This window comes from Dermacentor albipictus, chromosome 3, assembly GCF_038994185.2.
Source record: "Dermacentor albipictus isolate Rhodes 1998 colony chromosome 3, USDA_Dalb.pri_finalv2, whole genome shotgun sequence".
Taxonomy (NCBI): domain Eukaryota; kingdom Metazoa; phylum Arthropoda; class Arachnida; order Ixodida; family Ixodidae; genus Dermacentor; species Dermacentor albipictus.
Genome location: NC_091823.1, coordinates 73,934,298 through 73,946,980, shown reverse-complemented (window position 1 = coordinate 73,946,980; position 12,683 = coordinate 73,934,298). Strand labels below are relative to the sequence as shown.

Genomic DNA, 12,683 nt, shown 5'->3' with positions numbered 1-12,683 from the left:
GCCCCATAGCAAATTTTGGTATACGCTGGGAGTTGTTAGGTGTCCTCTAGGGAGTGTTCTGCAGCAAAAATTTTTCAAATCGGCTCATAAATAGCCGAGATATAAATATTTCAGTGCCGTGAACCCATGATTTCACAAGGCGAGCTCTATACTGCATAGCGAGACACTCTCTCTACTCTACTTTCTACTCTTCAGCACTTTTTCTGTGACTATCCTCGCTATAATTTACAGAGACGATCATTCGCAAACGCGATAGGGTGCTTTGACCGAAGACCTCTAACAGAGGAAGTTATATTAAAATGCCGCCATCACAAGCCATCGCAGCAGAGGGCGACGAGAGCACTGTTGCAGTTTTTAAGGGCTACAGAATTGGACAAGCGGCTGTAGCATGAACAGGTGTTCATAGTGCTGCAAGTGCTACTGTGCTGTGCGGTGACAGTGTGCGGCGACAGTGACCAACAGTGATTGCATGTCTGTGCTTCTTTCTTTCTTTATCTCTTCTTTGTTATCACTTTACCTCCCCTCTTTCCCCAGTGTAGGGTAGCAAACCGGATCTTCCCCTCTGGTTAACCTCCCTGCCTTTCCCCTTTCCTCTATCTCACTCTCCCTCTCTCTCTGCTCGCTCCGTCTAGCCTCCGCAAGCGAAATTTCTTCCCTGCGTTCTCCCATTCTCCCATACCGGACCTCGAGGATCGCGCGACGCCTACGCCACGGGCCCCGCCTTTATTTTTTCTCCTCGCTTCTTCTTCTTCTGTTTTCGTTTTCTTTACTGTTTTTTTTTTTGCGGCAGTGCGCACTTCCGCTGACGGCGTTGCGCGCACCGCACGATTTTGCGCGCTGTGCACAAGGACACATCACTAGCGGTATAATTCAGTGCTACACGAATACTGAGGCAGAACAAGCGGATCTCAGAGCATGATCACGCGCTGGAACACGGTAGAAAATGGCATAGCTTCGGTACCTGCCCGCGTGACTGTACGACCGTAGGAACAAGCAGGCGAAGCCGAAGTAAATCTCTCTTTCTTTGGTGCGAAGTAAAACAAGAAACACGCAGACATTCAGTTTGTGTGTTTCATCATTTCTCTAAACTTCAATTCGTCAATTCAGGCAACAGATCACACAAATAACAGATGTGGCCTTGAATAATTATCGAAGTCACGTGTCACCACGAGCGACGTCACACTGCGAACCCGACTACGTAGGCGTAGGGACGCGACTGCGTGACCGTCCGGCGTGGAGCGCGTCGCCGCGAGAGAAAGGGTAAACGGCGTTCGGATTGAAATTTCAGACCTTTCCGCGACGCGTAGCGATGCAATTCTTTGCATACACGTTCGTTAGCGCTCATTGCATGCTCTGCGCTTGTCAGCTCAATATGGCCAGACCTGGTGAAAGGCCCTTTAAGGGTGCAGGTTTGTCCCATGGCTAACATCATTACCATGATTTAACCATGTAAGGAAACAGGACAACGATCTCAGACTACACCTGCAACGAGAGAGAGAGACGCCATAGTTGAAAACAGTGTATTAATTCTGACCAATTGGTGCACACCGAAATATCTGACATGAGAGTTTGACAGCGAATGCTAGCAATGTTTATTTCATGCAACTTTCGTGCTGTCTGTTTTTGTGTCGTCATGTGTAAACATGCCACAAAAAGTCGCTGAGAAAATAAAACCTAATTTGCCCCCATCAACGATTGGATCTTACCCTATAAGGAGAATGGTGTTTGCCATGGGACCAAGGCAGTGCGAACATTTTTACTGTCTGTTGGATATGAGGCTTGAAACTTGACGCGATGTAACAGCGGTGTGAGCACACATCGACGCAGCACGAAAAGATGTGCACCCTTGACAAAGTTGAGCCCATGTAACCGAGTTCTTTTGGAAACGGTATTCACAGGCGCATTTTCGGCGAAGTGTTCCCAACCTAAAACAGTTAAACCAACAATCACAAATAAATAATATTCCACGCCAGAATCATGCCTACCTAGAAACTCAAGAAAGTCGAAAGTGGACTGCCGCATATTTCGGTGGCATTTCTTTTTTGTAAGCTTTGATATGCTTCCCCGACGTGTCTTTCGCGTGGCCCACCTGCTTTTCTGGAGATATTGAGATCCTCAGTATACTCGTCAATAGCACGCTTTTATAGTATGTGCTGTGGCCGGCACACGCTCGCTCGGATTCCCTCAACGTTCCTTGGAGTGTCTGACTGGCACACAGATCGAGACACACTGCTACAAACCTTTCTCAAAAATATTTGAGTGCGCTGTAGCTCGCTTGCGGAAACTCCCAAGTTAATTATGAGTGACTTACGTTTATGTTTCAAAGCTAGCCCCAACGAAGTGCACCGCACAGCGGAAAGCTTCGGTTAACACCTCTACCACTTTCGTTTAATCGAGAGGCGTGTTCGCATCGCGCCCATACAAGGAAGCGGCTGCTGCAGACGAGGATTCGGGCCGCGACCTCGGGGTCAACCCAGCGTCGTAGTCACTAGTGTATATACCGAGACGGGTGCTGGCATAACTTGTCAGTTTGTGTATATTTCAGTGCTTGAATTCGTATCTTTGCCCCATCCACCTATACTCTGTTTGTGGCTGCGCTGAATAATGACATCGAGCTCAACCCGGCCGTGGGCGGGTTGCCTTCCCACCAGTTTCTCGTGGGTCTCACACCGAAGTGACGTGATCGTCGAGAGCCGAGACAACAGGGCGAGCCGGCGTGGATTCCCTGTGCTGGCGGACCGTCGATGAGTAAAGCTGCGTGGCATGCGTTTCCGGAGTCGCGATGACACTCGATGCGCGCAGCTGTTTTCCAGGGAGAACCTAGTAGTTGTGTACACAGACTCGCGACCCCATTCGGGCGACTACAGAAAACTTCTGACAGGATGTGTATTACGTGTACGGCGGGACAAAGCACTTTAGATTGCCATTCGAAGAAAAAGAGAAAAGTGGAGCGTTGAACCGATCTTCAAATACGGAGTATGCAGCTATTGAAAGGCGAGATGTTACTTAGGGCCGTCCGATCGCGCACTTGTATAACTATGCGAGTGAGTGCACAATAGTGTTTTGTCTGGCATACGTCTTTTAAGACATTTGAGAGAGACTTGTAAGGATATTGTCACTGTCGTTGGCAGTTGGCGCTTGGCGGCTGTCGTTGGCGCTATCGTTGGCGCTAGCTCACGCTATACGCCCAGTGGCTACACTTCTTTCTTCACGGTTCAAACACACCATGGCACGAAGACATCCAAATGTGCGCGAAGAGCGTCACGTAGGCATTTGGAGTACATGCTAGCCCGAGTGTATACATTGGACTACAGAGAGCCGTTGTTGACCTACCACACAGAACGCGGTTTACACAATGATTTCGCAGACTTGGTCATATTTCTTTTGTGCTAACTGTCCCGATAGAAAAGAAATGAGAAACATTTACATCCTACTGCGCCTCCGAGTCAGAATCCCTGATCGAGCGATATTCGGTGTACGCGGTCCTTTTCGCAACTCCGAACGGTGCAGCGCAAGCAACCCGTGTTTCAAACGGCGTTCAGTGTTTGAACAAGCAGTAAAGCCTATACGCAGACGTCCATCTCGTTAACTGGTCCCTACGATGTGTCCTTTCGCTTCACGTGTGCGTTCAGTCTCAACCCGATTGTCCTTCACGGGGACCGGCGCATTGACGTCGCTTGAAGGATTTACAGAGGCGTGAGCACACTGGCGCATTCTTTCTACCTTCCACCCCCCCCCCCCCCCCCCCCACCTACCCGAGATTTAAAAAGGCTTCCGCACAACTGCGCCAGAGCCATATAACAGCTGCGCCCAGTTTCGTCGCTCCGTGAGTGCGATAAGCGCTTCGTCATAAAGCGGTAAGTGACGTACGCAGTACACAAACCGGCGCGCAGAACGAAGTGTGCAGTGTGTTCGGATTCCGCGCGCGAAGCGGCAACAGAGACGAATTGTGCGCCACTCGTCGGGGTCGCGATCAGGCGAGGTGTGCACCAGACTTGTGCTCGACTGGATCACGTTCAGGAGTGATTATGGCCGTGTACGTCTTCAAGCGAACTGCTGGGCGCATCGTGGAGTACAGATACGTGAGTATATTCCGCACACGTGTTTGGCCGCGTACATGTGTCTTCGTCATTGAAGGATGTGTCTTCGAAGATCGTGTCTCTACATGAGTCCCGGAGAAAGTCGCGTGTAAGCGTGCAGAAGAGGCGGTAAGTGGTTGAGCAACGCTGCTCGTACGCAATTCATGTCAGTCTTTTCTTTATTCTTCGGTTTCTCTCGCGTACCATTGGTATATAGGCGGAATAAAATAAACACGAAATATACAGATCCATCGTTTTCGGAAGTTGACAAGTGCACAATTGCAGTAGTGCATCCCTGACAAGGAGGCACAAACAAGAACCATTGCAGTATCTTTAGAGTGGCGTTTTTGTCCAATGTGGCCCCTTGTTAATAAATTGCGATATACGCCGAATTATGCAAACGACTGCTTAAAAGTTCCTTCACAATAACTATGGTTTCCATCTGAACGGAAGTTCTTAGGCATTCCGCCTCCACCGAAGTGCGGACGCTTTAGCCGCGAACAAGGGAAGGCCTTAGGCTGTAATGGCTTTTCCGTGGCCACATGGCAATGAACCGAAGCTTTACCTCTGGAGCCACCCGTCCGCGCACAACGCTGTTGAAGCCCGTTGGCGGCGCAGGCCCTGGCTTGAGGCGGCATAGTAGTCTACATTGATGGATCGGCGGTGTTTTGCGTTCTGAAGCCAAACAGCAGGGCCTTGGGGCACTTTGTAACGTTGTGCTTCAGACGAGCTTCTACTATGCAAATCAGAAAATCCAGAAAAAATGTCGGCAGGGACACTTCAGACTGCTTACGTTTGGGAATGTGAAAGCATTATGGTCGCTTTGGTGTTTTAGAGCAGAGCTCTTATAGGCATCCGTTCCTGGGTTGAGCGTCGGCGTCCTTCGGCGTAACTGCGTCAACGCGCTCGTGCCAATGCATCTTCTTCCTCAGCTGGCTCCGGTGCATGGAGGAAGGAAACATATAGGAGGGAGCATCACGTCACGCAGCCAGCCTTGTCAAGCGAACGCTCTGTGAAGCCACAGTGGTGGCCCAGCACGTGACCTTTTGCTTCGAGATCACGGAGCAAGAATTGATATTTGCCGAGACATTTGTTCTCAGCAGCTATGCCAGTTGCTTTTATTCGCTGCACACTTGTTCAGCTGCCCTGCCGTGACTCTGCCTGCATAGTGGGAGCACTAAAAAACCAACTGCGCATCTTGACGTTCGATAACCGTGTTGGTATGCTCCTTCGTCTCTCTTTCCTTCTGCCATGTTCCGGTGCCGCTCGTCATGCCAGCGTTCCCATACTGCATGTCCCTCCCTCTGCGAAGGCGCTGACGGCACTGGACCGCTGCCAGTCGGTGCGGTGATTTCGCTCTCTAATTCTTTGCCTCAGTACATCGCGAAATGAAAAGACTTATTCATCTACGCTCAAATTTTGCCTTATGGAGTTTCGTAATGGTGGGACATTTTTTCCGCGCCTTACATGTCCGCGCAAGCTCTCGCCTGCGTTCCGACTGCGGCTCGGTAACGCCAAATCAAAACGCGCCAAGCGTCTCAACGCGCTCGCTTGCCCGCGAGGAGTTTTTAAAAGCTTTACTGGCCGCGAACTTGCGATTTCGCCGTGGCGGTGCTCCGAGGAGGCACATGACGTCACAACGGGCGCCTCGCCGCGGTTATTAAAGCGAAAGCTTTACTGGCCACGAACTTGCGATTTCGCCGTGGCCGTGCTCCGAGGAGGCACGTGACGTCACACCGCGTTCCTTGTCACACGCGTTCCTCGTCATTGCGCTTGCCTCCGCTCGCTTCGCCAGCTGCGTCGCATGCCTGATAAATAACATGTCGGAGGATTGAAAAGGAGAGTTCGCGTGCGTCGCAACCACAATTGAGGCGGCAGTATGGACGGCGACAATTCTGATAAGCAGGAGGAGCCTGGAATCGACATCGGAACGAGATAAAGAGGAAACGAATCGCCCAGGAAACAGACGAACAGCGCGCCGAACGACTGGCTAAACGCCACAACATAGCTAGACAACCAGGCTAACCTCGACTTGCAATCAAGATTAACCAAGGCTAACCATGCTATGCCTTAGCTTTCGCTACGTATATCCTGGCATAGCCGAGCTAAGCCACTGCCATGTTTTTTTAACTCGAAGGACCGTTCAGTGGTGTGCAAATGGACATTAATGCTTTTTATTTTATACACTCATTTTATATACTCGTGAAGTGGCGCCAATTCCTCTCCGTTGGCTGCACCATTACGTGCCCAACGATGTTCCCACTATACGTATACGCAACGCCTTTAGTCAGCCAGATGGCTGCGACATGATGTGTGCAGTAACGCACGTGCTAGGCACACCTTTAGTGCGCCTAAAGAACCGTGGAGCATCAGAACCGTGGAGCCGCTTCTGGGAAAGCGTGCTCGTCTCACACTGCAGAGGCTCGGGTTCGATTCTTACCCAGACCTAAATGTACCAAATTTCTTTGCTTTGCTTACGGGAACCTCCCTGATTAATTTGGAGCCAATCTGAGCATTCTTGACGTCTTTTTACTCTTTGCGACGTCGGCCATTTTTGTTACCATCATTCGGTCATGCCGCCGACTACGACGAATTTTTCGCGTAATGGGCCATATAACGCTTTCACATTAATAAACACGCAGTAACCCTGGATTCTGTGTGTTCGCCCTCCATGCACTGGGATGTCCTCGAAATCGAGAATCTCAACGTGGACGCTGTATACTCCACGCTCTGTGCAGCCGCTATGGCCGGGTACTGAACCTGCAACCTCGCGTCAAGCATCAAGTGATCTGCTGATCTCCTAGTGAGCAAGAAACGGAGCACGTCTCGGGTGATGCATGGCGCATGGCCTTGCTAGACACAATTGTGCGCGATAAGTGTCTCTCTCTCTCTCTCTCTCTCTCTCTCTCTCTCTCTCTCTCTATATATATATATATATATATATATATATATATATATATATATATATATATATATATATATATATATATATATATATATATATATATATATATATATATATATATATATATATATATATATATATATATTCGTTTTTTTTCATCGCTGTGTTTCATCTTTCCCAAGTGCAAGGTAGTAAACCGTACGTGCATTTGGTTAACTTCCCTACCTTTCCTACAGGAAACGTAGGGAGGTTAAGAGAGAGACAGAAGATATATCTTCTGTCTCTCTCTTTTTCAAGTCGGTGAACGGTTGGCCATAAAAATGTAGACAAGCACTCTGCCATCGCGGCCTTTTTGAATGAATGGTTTCTACTTTTCGAAGCACTCGGATAATAACAGCTTGGAACACTGCTTATGTACATTTGGGCGGAACTGTCCTGCCCTGGAAAACTCCGTGCGCACAAAACCGTCGGCCTGCAGTGCACACTTCCTCGTTTTCAACGCACAACAGGCAGGAGCTAAAAAGCAGGGTATGAGAGATAAGCCTTTCGTGTTGCCAAAAAGAGATAAGAGAGAAACCTGTCAGGCATACCTTACGATAACCTCTATGCAGGGACAGGTTATAGCCTGTCTAACGACTTCTGCGACCCTCGAAGCGGAATTTTCCTCTTGGTGTAACGTGCACAGGAATTTGATCGTCGCCGAGCTCAGGCTACGAGAAATCGTAAAGAAAAGGTACAGAAGCTTTCTGCTCACTGGACCTCACGGCAGGCGCGATTAGTATTCATTCATATATATATATATATATATATATATATATATTTTCTTTTTTTTCTCGTGTTTCAATCCCATGAATTTTACTTTGCATTGTATACGCGTGACAAGAACATTTTACTGTTAGATACTCTTTTTTTGTTATTGTTCTCTTTTGTCAAAAAAAATTTCTTTCTCTTTGACCTTGATTTTGCTCCCCCCTTATGTAATGCCTTCGGGCCTTTAAGGGAAAAATAAATGAAATGAAATGAAATCAGTGATCCCAACAAGCCGCCCGGAGCCGCGTACATTTCGCAATGTTTATGTGGCCCCCGTGGCTCTCCTCGGCGTATAATACATACGATGTCTTTCTCATACGACAAAGCATGAAAGTTTCTAACTCAATAGATCAGATAGAATGCCCTGAATTTTCGCTGAAGTAAGCGATATGCGAAATTATAACGTCGAAAAGATCGACAATGCAGTAAGAAATGACCCCAGGATGAAATCAGTGAGAGGAAAACTTGGCATAGGGATCATTTTGATGATATAGTAAAAACTCAGAAGATTTTCTATACCGACCTGCACAGTGCCCAGAGCAGCCTCGCAACCTTCATTAAAAGTAAGGATGAACAAGATACAGAGGCTCCTTCTATAACTAACTGTGAAGTTAGAAAGGCCTTGCAAGACATGTCCCGGGGAAAATGGGCAGTGGAAGTTGGAATAACAGTCAATTTAATCGAATATGTAGGAGATGTTATGCTTGAAATGAATGCGGCCCTTTATACGCACTGTCTCACAACTTCTTGTGTACAAGAGATCTAGAAGAATGCTAACATTATGCTGACTCATAAGAAGGGTGACAACAAATCAGAGAAGTATAGGCCAATTAGCTTGCTTTCAGTATTGTATAAAATATTCGACATGATAATTTCCAATAGAATTAGGGCAACACTTGACTTCAGTCAACCAAGAGAACTGAATGGCATTATATGAAGGGATGTTCAGAAATGAATCACATCCAAGCCATCAATCAGGCAAATGAGGAAACTGCGGAGTACAATCAATCTCTCTGTCTGGCTTTCATGGTTTATGAAAAGACATTTGATTCAGTAGAGATACTAGCAGTCATGAAGGTACTGCGTAATCAAGGTGTACATGAGACATACGTGAATATATTGGCATGCGTGAATATATTCCACAGTTGCCATGTTTCTCTACAAGTATAAAATCATGTTCCAAGAACGGGGTTAAGCAATGAGACACAATCTTTCCAATGCTATTCACTGCGTGCTAAGAAGTATTCAAGCTTTTTCTTGGGAAGGCCCAGGCGCGAAGATCAATGGCGAATATCTCAACTCTCGGTTTGCAGATCACACTTTCCTGTTCAGCAACACTGGCGATAATAATAATAATAATAATAATAATAATAATAATAATAATATATGGGGTTTTACGTGCCAAAACCACTTTCTGATTATGAGGCACGCCGTAGTGGGGGACTCCGGAAATTTTGACCACCTGGGGTTCTTTAACGTGCACCTAAATCTAAGTACACGGTTGTTTTCGCATTTCGCCCCCATCGAGATGCGGCCGCCGTAGCCAGGATTCGATCCCGCGACCTCGTGCTCAGCAGCCTAACACCATAGCCACTGAGCAACCACGGCGGGTAACACTGGCGATGAACTGCAACACATTATTGAGGACCTTATACAATAAAGTGGAAGAGTAGGGTTGAATATTAAATATGCAAAAGAGAAAGGCAATGTTCAATAGCCTGGCAAGGGAACAAGAATTCACGATCGCCAGTCAGCCTCTAGAGTCTGCGTCTAAAATCCAGGTCAGTTACTAACAGGATACCCTGATCATGAAAAGGAAATTTACAGAAATATAAAATTGGGTTGCTGTGCACGGCAGGCATTACCAAGTCATGACTGGAAGCATACGACTGTCGTACAAAAGGAAAGTGTACAATCATTGCGTTCTACCGGTGCTAACTAAGGAAGAATTTCGGAGGTTAACCAATGAGCTCGACAACAAGTTAAGGACCGCGCAAGAAGCGATGGAACGAAAATTGTTAGCCATAACGTTACGAGATAGGAAGAAAGCGGTTTGGGTCAGAGAGCAAGCGGGGATAGTCGACATTCTGGTCCACAATAAGAGAAAAGAATGGATCTGAATGGGTTATGTAATGCGTACGGCAGATAACCGGCGTACCGCTACAGCTTTAGAGTTACAGAATGGATGCCAAGAGAAGGCAAGCGCAGTCGAGGGCGGCAGAAAATTAGGTGGAATGAAGAAATGTCCATACGGGGCCAGCATGCATAAGAACGTAGCAAAGAAAGCTTTACTTGTTAACTTGAAGAGAAAGATTCCTAGCCAACAAATAGTTGTGCGAAGACCAAACTCGCGATCACCATGACGTCGCTTTACCACTACGAGCTTTTACAACGAGGATGGATGGATGCGAGGAGGCGTTTTTTTTATCCTCCATACTGCTAGGATTTTATTTATTTTGCAGGGGCCCGACAGCCTCATAAACAGTGGCCTATATAGTCAGGGTGTGATGATGTTAGATTGTGGCGTGTGGCCGCAGCAAGACAAAGTGTTTGACCAGCCAGCTTGGAGTCATGGTGATTGTGTGGTAACAACAAGAGTAGAATTTATGACGGTGACTGCGGAAGAAGAAGACCGCGTGCCACGAACAGGGAAGCGGCGTGCGGAGAGCGTCAGTGCGTGAGAGCGAGCGGGAGGCTCGGGTACTGGCGACCGGGTGTCCTGCCACCGTGCTGACCTGGGCTGAGATCTCGCTCGTGGCTGTACCCTCTTGAGCAACAGCGGCCTGCAGTCATATCGGCCAGGTGCGTATCGGCCTTCGTGCCGGGAACCGAGAGGTTCCAGGAGTGGCTGGCTAGCCGCTGGCCTGTTACAGCAGTGGCCCGGTGTTCTGCTGGCCTGCTGTCTCCCCTGTTTCCACGTCGCGACCAGGTGCGGCGTGATGGCGACGGCGTAGGACGTGGCCGTCGCAAGCAACATACCAGTTGTGCTGAAGAGCCAGATTTCGCAGCGACGCAGCGGCGTCGACAGCCGTCACGGCCACCGCAACCACGACGCACATTGGCGAGTCATGCTGCACCAGTGCTAGGCACATGACTATATAGACGTACAGACGTCTTCGGAATGCTTATTCTATAGACCGCGTACAGATAAAGGGTTCTGTACCGTGTTAACATGTCCATGTACAATCTGTGTTGTATGTAAAAGGCTTCCGTATACCGTGTCATTATTAAAAGGATCCTGATCACAAAGGAAACAGCAAGTTTCCTTCACAGAAGGCTTATAATTTGGAGTGTTTTCTTGGGTGTACACTATAGGTTCTTGGGAGTAGCTTCCATGTGCTCGTAACCTCGTTTTCGTAGTCCTCAAGTAAATCACTGAACGCTTAGACGCAGAGCCTCCTTCCCACCCTGGTGGCCTCTCCACTGCTTCTAATCACAGCCCGCTGTGCTTCGCAAGCAAGGTCGCCGTTGTGCACCTATACATACATACATACATACATACATACATACATACATACATACATACATACATACATACATACATACATACATACATACATACATACATACATACATACATACATACATACATACATACATACATACATACATACATACATACATACATACATACATACATACATACATACATACATACATACATACATACATACATACATACATACATACATACATACATACATACATACATACATACATACATACATACATACATACATACATACATACATACATACATACATACGGGCACAGTTCATTTCGAGTAATTTTGAGACATTCGAAACCCTTGCAGAGATTGTAGAATAGCCTTCAGTTTCCAGAGCATCGCTGAGCAGATGCACGTGACCACATGGACTAAAACGCGGCACACCTGTATACAGGGACATGTCAGCATGGGAGCTACGTACGCGCACTTCGTCAGAGTGGGGCTGCTCAGTGCACAATGCGTTCCATGTGTAACGAAGAGCCAATGAAATATTGTACAACTGGAAGATTCATTTTACAGGAATGAAAGCGGAAACATCGAAGTTTTTGCTGCTGAATTTTTGAAGCGGCCGACGCCATCTGTGTTTCTTTTTTAAGTGGGAAAATAATTAATACGGAGTAATGACTGTTGGCTACATGAGACAACAGTACACGCTAAAGGACCCTGAGCGTACCATGGAAAATTTTGTTCAGTCGAGAGGAAAGAAAACTATGGCTATCAAAAACTATGAGAGAGTGTAGGGGCTGGAGCGGAGCGCGAGAATCGAATGTCTTCCCACGCTGCACATTTTTTTTTTTTTTTTAGAATTACGCAGACTTCGCGCCAAGTAAGTTGTGATTTGTAACCTCGCTGGTTTGCACAGCGACTGCTTGAGAACTGCGACACTCGGAGTATAGTGTACGGTTACGCAAGTGTTATAATTCGTTAGTATTTAATCACCACAGAGTCACTAGGATGAATTACGAAACGTTAAGCACTACACGTGTCCTTTAGTTAACGCGTGATTTTTAAGACACTTTAAAAGTGTACCGCTAGGCATCGATAAAGGTTTGCGGTCCGCCCACATGAACTATTGCACCGGGTCGCACAACGTTTCTGGTAAACCCGTGTCTCTTGAGGGAACTGCGATTCCGCACAAGTGGGTTTTTATTTGAAAGGAGGATGCCGAAGGTCGCTTAGCTGGGCTTCTATGCATGCGCAGCCTTCAGCTATATTCGTCATTGTTTTGTTTTGTATTATTCACGCAAAGGGCGCCGATATCGTATATATATTTTTAAAACTTTCACTCTTTGTACGTCCTGTACACGTGTTTGGCTCCCCCCCCTCTTTTTTTTTTCTTGTGCACAATTTCCTCTGATGCCGTGTGCTCGCACTTCGTCTT

At 47.2% G+C, this 12,683-nt stretch overlaps 1 protein-coding gene across 2 annotated transcripts in view; it reads left to right on the top strand.

Annotated features, from left to right (window-relative positions):
* LOC135900635 (proton-coupled amino acid transporter 1-like) overlaps positions 1-12,683 on the top strand; it is an 83,116-nt gene that overhangs the window by 22,935 nt on the left and 47,498 nt on the right. Inside the window, exon 1 of one of the 2 annotated variants that reach the window (XM_065430118.1) lies at positions 3,923-4,082. The exons of the other annotated variant lie outside the window; for it this stretch is intronic. Coding sequence (XP_065286190.1) covers positions 4,029-4,082 — 54 coding nt within the window. The 5' untranslated portion in view covers positions 3,923-4,028. Of the gene's footprint in view, positions 1-3,922; positions 4,083-12,683 lie in introns of those variants that run through there. 2 annotated transcript variants of the gene reach the window in all.